At 38.9% G+C, this 16,378-nt stretch overlaps 1 protein-coding gene across 18 annotated transcripts in view; it reads right to left on the bottom strand.

Moving 5' to 3' along the window:
- Positions 1-6,597: 6,597 nt before the first annotated feature.
- Positions 6,598-16,378, bottom strand: part of SYNE1 (spectrin repeat containing nuclear envelope protein 1) — a 322,241-nt gene continuing 312,460 nt past the window's right edge. For 15 of the 18 annotated variants that reach the window (XM_074862820.1, XM_074862818.1, XM_074862827.1 and 12 more), the window contains 2 exons: positions 15,260-15,318; positions 6,598-8,414 (listed from right to left, as the gene is read on the bottom strand). In XM_074862820.1, the coding sequence (XP_074718921.1) occupies positions 8,174-8,414; positions 15,260-15,318 (300 nt within the window). In that variant the 3' untranslated portion in view covers positions 6,598-8,173. The remainder of the gene's footprint in view (positions 8,415-15,259; positions 15,319-16,378) is intronic. The other 3 variants (XM_074862830.1, XM_074862831.1, XM_074862836.1) reach the window with 2 other exon arrangements.

Genomic DNA, 16,378 nt, shown 5'->3' with positions numbered 1-16,378 from the left:
CAGATGGAATTTCATGTGGTTTAATTTGTGCCCATTGCCTCTTGCCTTATCAGCAGGCACAACTGAAAGGAGTCTGTCTCCTCTTCTTCATTCCCTCCCATTATGTGTCTTCTGTGATGGGAGAAGGTGTCACCTTGCTCAGACCCCCAGAGGAGGAACCCACCAGGAAAAGGGCCTCTGCACTCAGGCACTGGGCACATTTCCACAGCCAGGAGCCAGCTAGGACTCCAGCTTGATTCCTCATTTCTTATGTGTGTTGGCTGATACAATTCAAGAAATCATACAGCAAGGATATATCTTTCTATTTCACTGCAGAGCACTTCCAGTTGAAACTCCTGGCTCACCTTTACTGTGCCTATCACTCTTGCTTCCCTCACTGCATAGACAGCACATTGCAGAGCAGCTGCCTACTCCCCTGAGAGAGCCCAGGTACATGCACATAGCTGTATGCATTGGACTCCCCCCCACAACCCCGCTTTCTCTCTTTCCTAACATGTAAGCGATGCATGTCTTTTTCCAGCATATTTTATTCTATTTAACTAATTAGAAAGTTATGACATAGTTAAGGCATTGTTGAACAACATATGACTGCTTTAACTTTTCTGTTAATTAAGGCAATCCCCTTGTTATGTAATGACAACAGCTTCTTCATGAGCTGCAACTTGGTGTTTTCAGTCAGTGGGGAACCCACCTTCTTTAAATGTCTTGTAGCCATGCTTATTCTTCAAAATTAAACGATAGATTTTTCTTTTTCATCCACATACTGCCACATTAAAAGCTCCAGGAAGCAGCTGTTTCTTAGGCTGGAAAAGTCTTACATCCTTTTTCTCTGCATTACGCTGCTTGTCTCCCATGAAGTGGAGAGGAAAATCCAAACATGTAAAATAACACTCATCAGTGTGTTCCCAGAGAAAGAATGCCCACGGAAGGGCGCTGCATACATGGCTTTTCTTATGCCCAGCCAGGCTCCAATTACTACCATTCACCATGGCATTCTACAGACACAGAGACTCAAGTGTAAAAACGTTCATGAAGTCTTCAGGAAAATTGACCATGAAAATAATAGCTTTTGGCACTTATCTCAGCAGGAGCAAGGCTAACTAGCTCTCATGTCCCTGTAAGATCTGTGTTGCAGTATTTAGGTGTCACTCTGCTAAAGTCTTTATTTCTGCAGGCATACAGGCAATATAAAATTTATCTCCTGTTGTTTTCCATTCCTACACATTTGCGCACCACTCCAGTATGTTACCAGTTTAAACAGCTGAAAAATGTGCATGTGAGAAAAGGTTGTGCTTTCAGGATTTTTTTTTAAGCCAGATTTTGCTGACATGCTTGGGACTGTAAGATATTTAGCTCCTCTATGCACAAAGACTGAATGCTCCTTTCTAAGGCAGAAATATTTGATTCTTGTCAGATATCTTTTTATTTTCCACTCATTTCTTGAGAACCTGTGCTGTCCATGGAAAGGTGAAACAAGTGTGTTACAACATAGAGGCAAGCAAAAAGTGCTACCCAGTTTGCAGTGAGAGACACAGTAGGTCACATAAAAGTTTAAAAGTTTAGGCATTTGTATTTTTTGCTTATGTTAAATCCAAAAATAGGAGAAGAAACTTCAGCTCCAAAATGTCTTCTTCATATCTATCTCAACCGAAATGCTACAGCATTATGCTTTCTTCCAGTACTTTTTTTCTCCTTTGCCCCTGCACTCTGCACACCTGGCTGCACAATGCTTCAAGTTTAGCAAAGGAGTCAAAATTTCAACCATGTGTTTTAACCTGGAGCTTAATGGTCAGGAGAGCCTCTCAGACAATGTTTGAATTATTTATAAAGAGAACACTACAGACATGAATGTCCCACTTCTTGGTTAGGCTTGTGAGCATGTACTTACATAAAAAAGTGGACTCTGGTAACTTTTCTTCCAGGTGTTTTGTAAAACGTCCTTTCTAAAAACAATGGAATGAAAAAAACTTACAATATCAATAATAGCAATCTCCCAGGAATTACAACGTGCCTGAAAATGCAAAGAGCCTGACCTGCGTAACCTCTGTGCAAACTACATCCGCATCTGCATCATCCCTGACACAGAAGAGCTCAGTGGCTCACCGCTCCTCCCCCAAGGCCACTTCTGATACAAGAAATGGACAATACTTTCGTAAAGCTTCCTCTCTCTTCCAAAAATTGAATGCACCATTCTTTTATTCAGACCTCATTGTGGTCAAATCCATTTGCTACATCTCAGGTCTTTAAATAGATTTTTACTGAACCAAGCAGTTTTGACCAGTTCATTTTATGAATGATGTATTAAGTGGCACCGAACAATAGAATTCACAGCTTTCAGTTCCTGTCTGCTTTTAGAGCAATCATTTACTATAATTCAGATTTCTATCATTTAACCAGGCTATGACAAGTCTTCAGTGCTTTAGCTTGCAGTTATTAATTTCCCTTTATCTTGTTGCACAGATTTTTATCTACTGCTTTTTGGAAAGACAAATTAATTCTCTAAATAATTCCTATCTATTTTTTTACCGTGGAATATAATTAGATTTTTCCAATGTTCTTAATATTATTAAAACAAGCATAACTTCTCCCAAATATTGGTTTCACATCTATGTCCCTCTAAGTTTAGTTATGGCCAAATAGTGCAACAACAATAGAATTCAATTCTCTATAGTGCATTTCACAATATTGCTGCCAAAGTTAAAAAGAGACAGCCAGTACCTAGACTAGTTCCCTTGTGTAGGGAACTCTGTGAATATAAGACACACATTCTTCCCCCACATTCAAAAGACAAATGACCCCCTCCTTCCAACTCCCCACCCCTCAATTTAGGCAAAGACTGGTTTAGATGAATTCTGCAACTGACTGCTCCAACAGTTGAACAATTTTATAGCCAGACCAGCCAGCTTAAACACAAACCTCGCTATAGCATTTCCTGCTCTTTCCACAATCTATTGCTCTGAACACCAAATAAAATACAGGAAGTGCAAGTAAGTGAGATCAATGCTCTCCTTTTGCTTAAAAATCTGCACTTCTTCCCCTTGACTCTGTTCTTATTTCCTAGAATTCTACATTTGCTAAATCCTGATAGCATCTCTAGTTTGAAGACTGTGAGCAACCAGTTTCTGTCATGCCTTTGGACACACACATTAATGCACTCAGATGCACATGACGATGAGCATGTTGAGAGATACTATCAGTTGTAAACATATTTCTCAACCACAAATAGCACAAGACACTGAAGGCCAAGGATGACTGTTCATAAGACAATCCCAGCAGCTTTGTACTTGTTCAATAACCAGCTGTAGGAGAAAGTTCCAAGAAAGAAGAAAGCAAGACTGCAGGTGTTCACAGCATTTGCAGTGGAGCTGGAAGGATGGCAAACTAGTGGCGAGAAACTATGGATCTGCTGCGGAATGAACCTGTTAAACCGCTGATGGAACAGGGTGGTGGATAGGCAATGGGTATCATCATGCTCACAACTGTGAGGAATAAGGCACAGTATTCCTGTCAACTTCAGATCATTTGTACTCTAACATCTCTAAATATAACTTTTTAGTGTGCCTTCAGATTTTATGAAGCACAGTCCACAAACAAAACTCCACAAACAGAAGAGTAAGTTCAGGGCAAACGGTGCTCATTATTTTGCACTATTATCATTATAAGCATAATGAGATAGTGCTTTGATATTGCCGCACAGTCTGGAGTCACTGAGCAACTATTTTTCATTATGCCTTTAAACACCCACTAGTTATGCGGTGACTACAGGCCAGTAAGCAGGGTTCAGAGTTGCAAGATGCATCAAACTGCGGGGATGATTACACCTCTACAGCAGCTACTACATCCATCTACAGTAGAAAATGGGGAAAAATATAACTCAGTAATGACTGGAGTTCCCCAAGATGCAGAGCTCACTTTCTCTATGCTCGAACACGTGCCTTCAACACAGACCCAGAGTTCTGCAGCTCCTGTATTGCCTTTCCTCATGCCTTGCAGCCAAGGCTCAAGGCACATTACCAGAAATCAGTCCTTCATATTTGTAGAGCCCCAGTAGGTGAAGTGCTTCAGAAAGAGGGTACATGATGGGTTGCAGGCTTAGCACAGAGATGGGGCATCTCAGACTCTAACTTGTGCATTTCTTAGACAGTTTTTCCATGCCCAAGCCCTCTGTGATAAGTGTCTCAACAAGACAGAGGTAGGCAGAGAGAGCAACTTGACATTATCAGGATGAGAAAGATGCCCAGACTGCAAAGCTGGCTAGTGCCACTGGCTGCAATGCTTGACAGCTTTCTGGGTGTGATTTCCACCCCCCTGCAGTTGTCCCATAAACCCTGGTTCATGTTGTGGTGATCAATGCGATGTCACATTGGGGTCTGCAACTCAAGTTAGACCTTCAAGTCACTAGTGCTCTTGGGACGGAGCTTGCTTTAAGAGCATCCTGTGAAATGCCCGGCCATTTATTTTCGACTTCTTTGTGCCAGTTTTTAGGGTCAAGATGCAGTTCTGCAAAATCACATTTGAAGTCATAACGGAATTGGTTCAGGACCAGGAAATTCCTTTTTCAGGAGCCTGTTGCTCAAATCACTTTAACTGGTCAGATGTTGATGTTGTCCAGAGTTGAGATTGAAAGTCCTGAAAGTAAGAGGTGGCACTCAAGGGAACTTGTAACCTGCTGACACAAACTGCCTGCGATTCCCATATCAGCTTACAGGATGACATTCCTATCCTTGAAGGTATAGGAAATTTAAGGTTTACAAACAGGCATTTTTCCTGTCCGACTTTTTCCTAATGTGTATCTATCATGGTCTGTGACTGCCTTATTCACAGGTATTGTAGAGTTCGCTCTTTACTGGGAGGATTGCTCTGTGTAAGCAGATCGCTCAGGGTCAAAAGAATGTTCTCTATCTCTAACTTCTCTTTCAAATTAACAGGCAGTACATTGAAACTATAGTTAGCTCTAAGGCTAGAGCTCAGAGCTTGAGGATATGAACAGAAGCAGCTTTGCTTTGAAACCTCTGAAAGAAAACTAGGCATAGCAGGTACATTCTGCCCTATGGTTCATCATCAAGGCAGAGGTGAGACAATGCATGTGTGCCCTGCAGGTAATCATCAGCCAAAAATGCACTGAATTTGAAAGCGCTACTGACACTTGATGTGGCCTTCCAAATTATTTACTTCCTTTAATCATCATTTCTTTCCCCCCTTAGCCTTAACTCTATTTAGATAAAGGAATTAATTATGAAAAGTTTCTATGATTTCACATCAGTATTCCCCTGCCAGTTTAACCAGCTTAATGTCCACTCCTCTGGCAGTTCATCACTTTCTCATACTCCCTAGACTGAGTTTTTCAAGAGGTGAGAGAAAATGGCATGACCATCATAAACAAGGTGGAACCATTCCCTGCCCCCCGCCCCCCCCCCCCCCCCCGCCTTCATTTTAGTGATTACTCTCCAGAACTCTTCCTGGGAGCTTGAGTGAGGAGTACAAATTATTCTTTCCCTCTGCAGAAGACAGGCCATTCTTCTCTAGATATCAGGGAAGTGGGAAAGACATTCAAACAACCAAGGGAAGTAGGGGCTATAGAGTGGCAAAATAGCTGACAAAATTCAAATGTCAGGTTATAATTCAAAGCATGCCAGGTGCTACCCTGTATACTTTTGATAAAGTACTTTGTTAATTGTCTCTGACATCATTCAAGCTGAACTCTCTTCCTTGCACTCCAGTCTCCCTCCTAACCAACTCCTTCCAAAGCTCCCTGCCTCTCCCTCAGTTTTTAAATATTGTAAGAAATGAACACAGGTCTCACCTGTGACTTTTTTGCCTGGTTCTTTCATCAGCTTGGCTCTTCCATAGGTTGATACTCACAAACTATCTACTACCCTTTAGATAACATCTACTTCCATGAAATCACCAATAGTCAGCTGGAAAATAGGAGACAAAGTCAGGCTTAGATCCTTATTTCTCACTAAATTAGTCTTTTTACTCTTTACAATGTTTTCTTTTAAAAGAAAACTAAATTAACTTTCAACAAAAAATTAACCACCAAAACCAGGGACTGTCTGATGAAAAGATGTCTAAAGCATGCAGAGATCTGTACTAACAGTTCTGAGTGACTACCAAATTATTCACGTAGGTGCACTGATTACCATTGACTAAATTATGTCACCAAAGAGAATGATATCAGAAAAGAGAAGAGGGATCAGTTTTATGGAATCTGTCAGGCCTGTTGCAAATAACAGCTCATCCTTGTATCCCCAAAATGTGTTCCTTATCTTTGCCTACTCAGAATCAGTGATTATTATTATTATACTAATCTAGCCTAGCATAACTTCTGAATACCAATGAAGGAAACTAAGCCTTGAAAAGAATAAATACTTCTGTCAGTCCAAGTCTGAGTCTCAGACATTGAACATACTTTGTTGACATACAAAATCCTTTTCAGGAAAATGTTAACATTACACTTATCTGGAAAGGAAGCGTTATTTTGGCTCCTCCAAATGCTGGAGTTCAGCTTGTGGTACTCCACCTCTGACCACCCTCCCCTCCTACCAGCTCAAATGATGACATCCCAGAAAAGTAATGCTACGTAACAGCAATTAATGTGCTTGTATTTTCTTCTGGCTTTTTTATTTCTGTTACGTAGACCAATATATTCTAAGTAAAAACATTCATCTCACAGGAGAAATTCACACTGTGTGTCATGGCTTAAAAAAATCCAAACTTATTAAAGAGCAGTAACTTAGAGCCATGCTCTGTATTTTTTCAAAATTGAAAAAAACCTTGTTTTGGCTGAGTTCTGACTGATAAGCTGGGCAGAGTGTCTGCCACTGGTCAGACTGCAAGTTTTCTGCAATATTTCTGGAAAATTTATGAGTTTGTTCTTGTTGTCTGCTATTTATGCTTATGTTTTGGGCATACTCCACTAGACTAATTATTGGTAAAGCATAAACATCCATCTTGGTATTAAGCTGCTATGAAGAATATTAAGAAGTTTCCAGTACACCCACACAAAAAGATCTGCTACAGTGGGGATTGGTACAACCTCAATTGCCACAGGTTGCACATGAGTGCATATGTAAACACACACACACAGAGACAGAAACAACACACGGGTGAGAACGAACTTTTCTCAAGAAGCATTTTGAGAAAAAAAAAACCTGAAATGACCAATCATTAATTCAAAATGCCAACAGCTTTCAATATTAACACAACTTCTAGAGTGATATTTTCCCATGTATTTTACCATTTGTCAGGTTTTCCAGATCTTCTAATTCAAACATGTACCTAATACTGTTAATTTTTTACAGCATTTTGAAATCAGTTTTAGAAGTGCAGCATATGTACATCTTCTAATTTTTTTATACCATATATATCTCATTCTAAACTTAGAGGTTTCCATAGTTGTCATTAAAAAGCACGTAGACAAAATATTTTATGGTATCTATAATAAATGCAAAGAAATTAATACAAACAAAACTTGGCTTAGCAAACTGTACATACATAAATATGTTCTTTGTTTTTCAACTTGACATTCAGTATTTTTCCTCAAAAAACCTTTTACGATCTTATTTATTACATCCATTTTTTAAACCTTAAAAAAGTGCTTCTCAGATTTACACCTTGTGCATCCAAAGCAAAAGTTAGAACACCATGCCCGAAACAGAAACCACAGGGAATAATACATTGCCATACAAGTTCCTTTAAAATTGTATGTTACAAATGCTCTAAAATTTATTTAGCATTGGTTATTTTGTATACTGTAGATACTGAGAGGGTATTTAACAAAGACTGGCTAACGGCTCATTTAGAGCAGCACGCAGGAAAGGATCTACAGTATTAAGTCCTTGGCTATGCATAGTACAGGGCAATGACCTGGATATAAAGTGGCTAAAAGATCCAGAATGCTGGACAGAAGGACATTTTCCTCACACGTCACATCCTCCTTAGTACCCAGGATGCGAGTATTGAAATGATGCTACTCAGGTAATACCACTGTGCAGTTTGATACTGATATACTGATGTGTTACTAGCTGAGTGCCACCAGAGAATGATATGGACACAGTGGTGGCTACAGCAGGTAGGTAAAGCTGCCACACTGAATCCTGTCACCCTTTAAAACCATCCTGCCTCCCAGCTAACACTCCAGTAAGGTCACCCGCTGTCTCACGGGTCTCCTTCATAATGGAGGTGGACCATTCATGTATTTCAGCATGGGGTGGAAAGAGCGGGCAAAGTTGTTGGCCATAGTACAGCTGTAGTCCTCCTCGGTCATTGGCACCAGGCAAGCCAGCCCAATCAGGAGCAGCAAGAGGAGCTGAAGTGGCAGAGCAGCTCTGAGGACTCTGAGGAAGAAGGATGGGTGCCGCCATGCTGGCCCAGCCTCAGAAGGGGAGGAACCTGAGCCACCTCTTGTGAACCTGAGAAAAGAGGATGGACAAGTGAATACGCTAACATATTACTGTAGCAGAGGTTGCCCTCAGGCACTCAGCCTTCCCTGAAGGCTGGTTTACAATTTGTACAGATTTTGACTGACAACGGCAGAGGTATTTTTCACTGAACATGCTATTTCCCTAACACTCTTAAGGGACCCTGTATTTCTAGACACCAAATGATCACAATAGCATGGGCTGTGTGACCGCACAGTCCCTTCATCAATTATGGGGAAGACTCTCCATTTAAAGCACTGTGCTCTAGAGAAGGGGGAAATAAAAGGTGGGCCATACCTGTCACGTGTTCAATGCACATTGTCTAAAAACATCATTTAAAATGCAGAAGTTTCTACATCATTTCTGTATATGGTATCCACAAGGGTATAATTCATTAAGATTCAATTACATCAATCTTTAATTAATTAATACACCAATATGCGGGCAACAGGGACTCATTTTCTACAAAGTACATTGTATTTTGAATTTTGCACTCAATCAGCAGTTAAAATCTATTTGCTCAACTGACTTGACATCATCACCTTCGAGTGATTTTCTCCCCTGTCTCTATGGATCTGACTTGAAATGGTACGTATCTATCACATGCCTATGGGAGAGGTGAGACCTACCGCAAACGTTTTGAAAGGGATACTTCAAATTAAGCACAAAAATCCAATCTATTTTTTAGTGAAGGATAAAGACATAGATTTCACATTTTCCTTTTTGACTGAACCTGTCAGAGCTCTAATATATGGAAAACAGGTTTTGAGATAAGTGAATGACTGAAAAGAGTGATCATGCAAATTAAAATCTGATGGTCTCAGTGTGCTAATTAAATGGGATGCGAAAGTATTGTATTTTAGCACTAGCCAAAAATGGAAGAACTTAGAGCCTTCAAACAATTTGCTTCAAGAACTCTTCCATTAAGGTAATTAATTTTGTCTTAGACATGTTGCTATAAAACATCTGTGTGGCTGCTATGATTATGAAGCTCCAGAAAATCTGTGGTTTGCTAGGTTGAAATAAAAATGCTCATAAGGATGGATTTAGTCTCAACTTGAAGGTGTGGGAGATCAGGCTTGTTGGCTGAGGTCAAATGCTCCCCAATAAAGCAAGTAGGGGGCGATGCTTCCTTAGTGTCACCTTGCCTTCCCCTTGTCCCTTTGATCCTGTCTCCCATATAAATCTGAATCTGTGTGAGAAAGCATGCAAAACCCAAAATATCTTCAAAATTATGCCAGTCATGGCAAGGGTCCCCTTCCCACGTGTTCAGAAAATAATTCTTTCTATGCCTGAGATTATTTTTATTGTCTTGTTCATATGCGTATCATCCTACTATGAAGACTTCAAGAAAGTCAAGACAGATTTGGTAAAGTTTAAATTACCAACAGATACATAAAGACTCAGGTATGCTACATGATTAACTTGACCTAAATACCCCAGGAAGGAGTGATGATCAAAACATCAGATCACATGTTGTTTGAATCCACGTTATTGTAGCCTGGATGGAAAGCTGCTTATCGCATAATGTAAGATCACATATTATAAAGAACATATTGAAAGGATATGGCACATTTAACAGCATCAGAGCATTCTGTATTAAAGTTCAATTAGATCAGGACTTCTACTGTCCGAGAATGCCAAGACAGAAAGTTAATGGACTGAGGTAGGAACAAAGGGAACAAGGAGTGCCTAATTACCTTCCAAGCATTTGATTGCACAGTCTACCTATTTACAAGGCTCTCATTGTACAGATGTTGTTAATCCCAATCAAAAAAGGCCACATTTCTGCAGTTGGTAACTGCTGTTTGATACAGAGCAAAGTCTGAATTTTCTTCATTGACTAAGTTACTCTGGGGTAACACTGGGTGTCAGAAGGAGAATTTCCAAAAAGCAGAATCAAAATGGAGCAGGCAAAGTCAGCATCTAATTTTTCTTTTCCTATGGCTTTAGTAGCACAATCCAGCACTTTCTGCTTTGTGTTTTACCAGAGAGAGAAGAAAAAGAGTGGTATGTGTAAACTGCATGGCTGATCTCAACAAGGAACATAAACTTTCTTTCAAAAATTAAAACAGTTCATGGCAAAGTTTTTCAAAACACTTTTTCTGCAGTGAAGTAGGGTGTTGAAGAATATAGTTTCTAATACTACCTGGAAACAATTAAACAAGCAAATAATGAAACATAAAAACATTTTCAGAGGGGGAGTTCTAAAAAGTTCGGTGCTGTACTGCCTGTGTTTATTGCAGGTACACCTCTGTAATCTACATAATTGGCTGAAAAATGGAATGGCTCAGCTTTGAGTGTTTAATGGATTTGGGAAAGAGAGATGGTTAAAAATAAACACTGTTAATAAAAGAGGCTCACTATTCATAAAGGCCAGAAGTCCTATTTACTGCAGCAGGAGAAGGGAAAGCTGAAGTACTGTATGCCACTTTGGAGAAAAATGTAATTTCTTTTTCCTGAGCTTGCATCTTTAACTGCCTCTCTTCTGACTGCTCCACCTTTTGTCACACTTGCCCCTGTTTGAGGAGGGAAGAAAGTAAGGCCATCTGTGACTCACTCCATACACAGTTCCTACTCAGTAGATAAAAGGAGGAGGCCCAGCTGCAGGCCAGGCCAACAGTAAGCTTTTTCATGTCATGAAATTTCATAAATTCACCTAAGAAGTGCAAACAATAGTTATCCTTACTTTGTGAGTTTGTAATGTCAGTGAAATTGGAACTCTTTCCTAAGCATTTCAAGAGAGGAGAAGCTAATTTACCAGGCTGTAGATTGGATGGGCAAAGCGAACTTTAATTTCAGCTCAGATGAGTACCTTCTTTTAAAAATAACTGATTTTTTTTTTTTCCAAGGAAAATATGGTTGAAGTAATTTATCTGTATTGCAGTAAACATCTGAAAGATTGTAACAGAAGAATTTATCATTCAAGCGAAGCTGATGGGAATAAATAAAGTGAGTTTAATGGGAAGTGACTAATGGAATGCAGACAACAGGCTTACATTGAAAGAGGCACTGCTGGGCTAGTAGGATGTTATTACTGGAGTTAATCAAGGATGAGTTGATTTAATATCTTTATGAAAAGACTGGCACAAAATATAAGAACAGCAAATTTCATTTGTGTGATGACAGAAATTGGAAGTCTTTGCAAATATAAAATAGGACTGGCTTCTTGCACAGTTTAAGTAGTTCAAGGAGTTTAAGATTATAGTATGTAAGGCAGCAATAAAAACTTCTGCCATCACTTTGGAAATTCACACTCTGAAGACAATGAAGAGAATCTAGACCTGTTTCACACAGGATAGCCACAAACCAGTAATGTGGTTTGTGAATAGCTGTGAAAAGAGACAAAAGACATTTAAAAAAAAATTTCAGTTCAAGATTTCCAGAAGAGAAAAGGGGTTGTTTTAATGGTGTTCTATAAGGCACTAGTAATTTCTCACCTGGAGCAGTTTGTATCATTTTGATTAACACACTTCTGAAAGATGAATTCAAACTTATACAAGCTAAAAGGAGTCAAAAACCCCAGAGTATTTCTCCTATTAAGGAAATAAAGAGCCGAGCATACCAATATAAAACCTGAGAGATACTAAAACTACCTTTTATAAAATAGGGCAGAACAGACAGAAAGAAAGGTGAACAGTTGTTGAAGGGATAATGTTGGCATAAACCCAAATTACTACATCTAACCATGGATATATTGACGATGGAAATTATTGTACTTTCAGATAATCAGAGAAATTAAATTTGATAATGACCTTCTAATAGACTTTTTGTTCCCACTGATTCTAATTTTTTTAAGATAGAGGTTGCTAAAGTTATGAAGGAGAAGGTATGATGCTCTGCCCACAAGAGCAGAAAGCGACTCCTCTTGGTGGCCTAAGAGACTCTCTAGAAGTGACCTTGTTTGGCTGCATTCTAACTTCAGTTCTTTTCCTAGCTCTCAGCATCACATCACCCCAACTTCAGATTTGGCTTACCCTGTAAAGAAGATGAGTATGTCCATTTCAAAGGCAGTTAAATATGAAGTTTAAGTAACAAGCTCTAGGTGAGAATGAGGGAGATAACTGGGAGAAGGACATGGCAAGCCAAGCCCAAACCTCATGTTTGAGCTACTGTGTGGCAATGACTGCCATTTTGTGGCCAAAGGCACAGACAGTACTGTGGCCTGGTCTGTTCCAGGAACAGCAACTGACCTTTAAAGATCCACTAGTCATTTTGGGAGGCTTGAGGAGAGCAGGAAAAGGAGGTTGGCACTGTGGCAGCAAGACTTGAATAGAGCTGCTCAAGAGAGACAGTGTAAACACCCCATAGCAAATTGAACCGCTCTTTTAATCTTTTTAACATTTTAATCACTTCAAAAAATTCCACAGGCACAGATCCAGGTGTGCATTTATGACAGCTCTATTAAACTGATAAAGAGGAGTTGCTTTTTGGATTTGCTTTTTCCCACTTAGTACACGATTACTAATACCTCTTGAATGAGCCTTTAGTTAAATCCACAATGTAATGTCTAGTTTAAGCTTGTACCTTGCTTAGCATCACACTATGTATGCTTGTCTTTTTGCTGTGATGATGGGGAAGGCAAAGTGATATCACACTTGTTATACACAAAACACAGCCCCTCTAATTTTTAAATGATCCTTCCTTCACAACCTCCTATGTGATAAACCCTTTAAAATTTACTTTAGTTCTCCTGTATACTAAACTCTAACAGGGTTTGCTGATCCAGTGCAAGATCAAACACAAAGTACTCTGATCAGAGGCATGTAAGGAACACAGTGACAGCTTGTACCGCTTTATCAGTTAAAACCATATTATACATCAACCACAACCTGTCTGGCTTGTGCATTTGATTAAGTTTCCTATTCAGCAGTGACTCATTCGTATTCCATGCTTGTCTGAATGACAAATTGAACATTGTGTTGTACTGCTACAAGATGTGTTAATAAACAGCGCTGGAAAGACTTGATCTGAAAGGTGCCGCACCAATGCCACTGCAAGAATAGAGGTTGATCTCAAAGCTGCAAAGCACTGCTAGCTCCAATTTGAGCCAGCAGCTCACATCTACAACCAGAAACCTTCTCAAAAGGTTGGCAGAAGTGGTATGACTATACAGGAGAGCGGAAGAGCGCACACAATACATTTCTTGAGTACAACGTTGCTACTGCAAGCATGCTGATCTGCCGAAGACATCCTCTGTTCCTCCTAGCTGTTAATGGCTGCAGAGTAAAGTCCCACTCCTCCTCTTTCCCACTCCTTATAAGAAAGAAAATGCCAAGCTTCATAGCAGACTGGAGTTGGAAAAATTATCTTTCTCCCTCAGACAGAAAGATGGAGTGTACATGTGTCAGCTGTTTTCTATGAGGTTTCCTTATGTTTCAAAGAAAAAAAAAATCCCTAAATATAAGGCAGCTTCTTAGTGCCAGTGGAAGCAGTGAAAGATGCTCTGCCTGTTCTATCTGCTATGCTATGGGGTTCTGAAACTATGACACTTTACTCACAGTCGCTAACTACACATACAAAGCAAACTTCTTTTTTTTAAGAAGTGTTTATGTAAATATCTACACGGTAAGTAGTTTTATTCTTTATTTCATTTATAGTTGAGAATAATTTTCCTGAATAAAGCCTTGATTTTGCTCATGAAAAAAGAAATACTCTTAAGGTATTTTTTGTCTTCTTGGTTATTGCTTAATCACTGTATTAAATCTAGTGTTTCCTTCTTTCCAACATCAAATTTTTCACTTTTTGGGAGTTACTTTTAAATGAATTAGTTAATTTTCAATATGAAGAAAATAAATGAGATTTAGGACTTAACTGTAAGAACAAATATATTTTCATCATACTTTCTGATTATTTTAGGTGTTGCAACGTGTAAGATGCTGAAATAGTAAAAGACGTCCTCTTCACACATACTGGCCTGCTCACTTACTGTGTGGTTTTTTTGCTTTTTTTGCTTTTTTTTTTAAACTTCATAGCTCTAGAGGCTAGTGAACTGATCAGTGAAAGAGTGAAGGTACACACATCACACTGACAACAACAAAGAATGCAGAAGCACTGTTAGCTGCAGAGATGACAGGTTGCTGGAGACAAGGTGGAAAGCAAAAAGCTGTAGCTGCAAGCCTGCTCTCTGCTGGTCAGACAGAGATGGGGCAGTGCTGCTCCCAGAGGGATACATGGATGCAAGCACTTGGCAAGAGTCATGGCAATGTTAGCACGTTATATTGCAGTCATCTTAAGAGGGGAGAGAAAGTGACCCCAAGTCTCAAAACCCTCAAATTCTGACTTTTAATTTTGAGTCTCAAGTACTTAAAACCCACAAACTGAACAAAACATTTCAGGGGAAAAAAAATAAAATAAAATAAAGAAAAGGATGTTAGTATGTCTCATCCAGATCTGTGGGTTTTGTGAATTCTAGAATATGGTATTGGCCTATTACCTGCCTTAATTTAATATCTAGAGGTAAAGAGGATGATAAAAAGTGTTTGCCATGAACCTACTGACATTTTTGTTAAATCATGCCAAAATAAACAATCATTAAATATCATGAGTGTGAACACACACCCTGATCAGGCGTATGAAAAATAAATGTTGAATACACAGCACTCCTGGGAAGCAAAAGCTGTAGATGTTCAATGATTAGCTGGTACATCCATTTAACAAAGAATTTGAAGTAATCGAGAGCCCCTTTTGCCAAACTATTAACAAAAGGGAAGTTTTCAATTGTTTAAGTCCTGGCCACCTGACAGAGTCGGTGTGGACAGAGAAGAATCACGGCCAATTTCCATCATCCTCTTGGGGTTCTAGAACAAAGTGCGGAAACCAGGAGAATAAGGTACCTGCTATGTGGACTGCTGACAGAGGGTCCAGGCTGTGAGAGACTACATTTGCCCCGTGGCTGTTTGCAATGAACAGGGGGTAAAGAAAGAAGAATGTTCAGTCCAGGCAAATAAAGACAAGCTACTGATGAAACTAAACTAAAAGTGCAGCAAAGGAAACATAAAAAAAATAATAAATCAAATGAAGTGACCAATACCCATGAACCAAGGAAACTGGCTTTTCTTTGAGCCTAGCTGAGTATGGAAATGATTGGAACATACACAGTGAACTCGAAAATAACAGTTTAGTCATTGTGTTTATGAACAGCAGCTCTGGATTTAAAAAATATCACTAGAAATTTAGCTCATATAATTTGTAATATGAAATAGTCAAAAAATTATTGAGCTGAATATGGGCAAATATAGATATTTCAAAATGCAAATGCAGCAAAATTAATATTCTCAAGGAAAAAGGTCCAAGGGCCTCCTTTGACAAGCCTGGCTTCTTCTCCACCCCCATCCCCCCACAATTTTGAAGGCCAAATAACTGTAGGTGCATTTGTGCACTCACAACTATTTGCTGGAATATTTAATGCAGTTAGATTATTATAATTCTGATTGTATTTTTGGTATTAGTATTCATTTATTTAGCATCAGTATATTTGGCACTGAAATTCCTAACAACATCACTTCAGCCTCCAAAATTGTGGGTACAAAAACCAGAAGTTTGAAAACCAGACCCCAAGGAATAATACAACTTAGCTATACATTATGGACAAAAATGAAAAAAAGTTGTCACATATATAACACTAACAAATTAGATAGACAATTGCTTATTAAAACGTTAAAATGAAACCTATTATAATTCTACATGCTCTTTAGACAAAGATCTCATGGTAAAAAACTTCTCTATTTCCTGTAATGGTCAGGCATCCTCCAGTTACATCTGTGATGTCAGAGCTTTTATTAATTAAGTTTAAATTTAAAAGATAAAAGCATTGACCTCTGAAATAAAATGTTTATATTCTTTCTTCTTTTGAAAAGCCAGTATTCCTTTACATTCTCATACTAGCATCTAAAAGGAAACTAGTGAATGTAAAAAAAAAAAAAAAAAAAATCAATTTCAAGAGCCATAAAATT

The sequence above is a fragment of the Strix uralensis genome, chromosome 3 (genome assembly GCF_047716275.1).
Source record: "Strix uralensis isolate ZFMK-TIS-50842 chromosome 3, bStrUra1, whole genome shotgun sequence".
Classification (NCBI taxonomy): Eukaryota; Metazoa; Chordata; class Aves; order Strigiformes; family Strigidae; genus Strix; species Strix uralensis.
The sequence above is the reverse complement of the archived record's forward strand: the minus strand, read 5'-3'. Positions and strand labels throughout refer to the sequence as shown.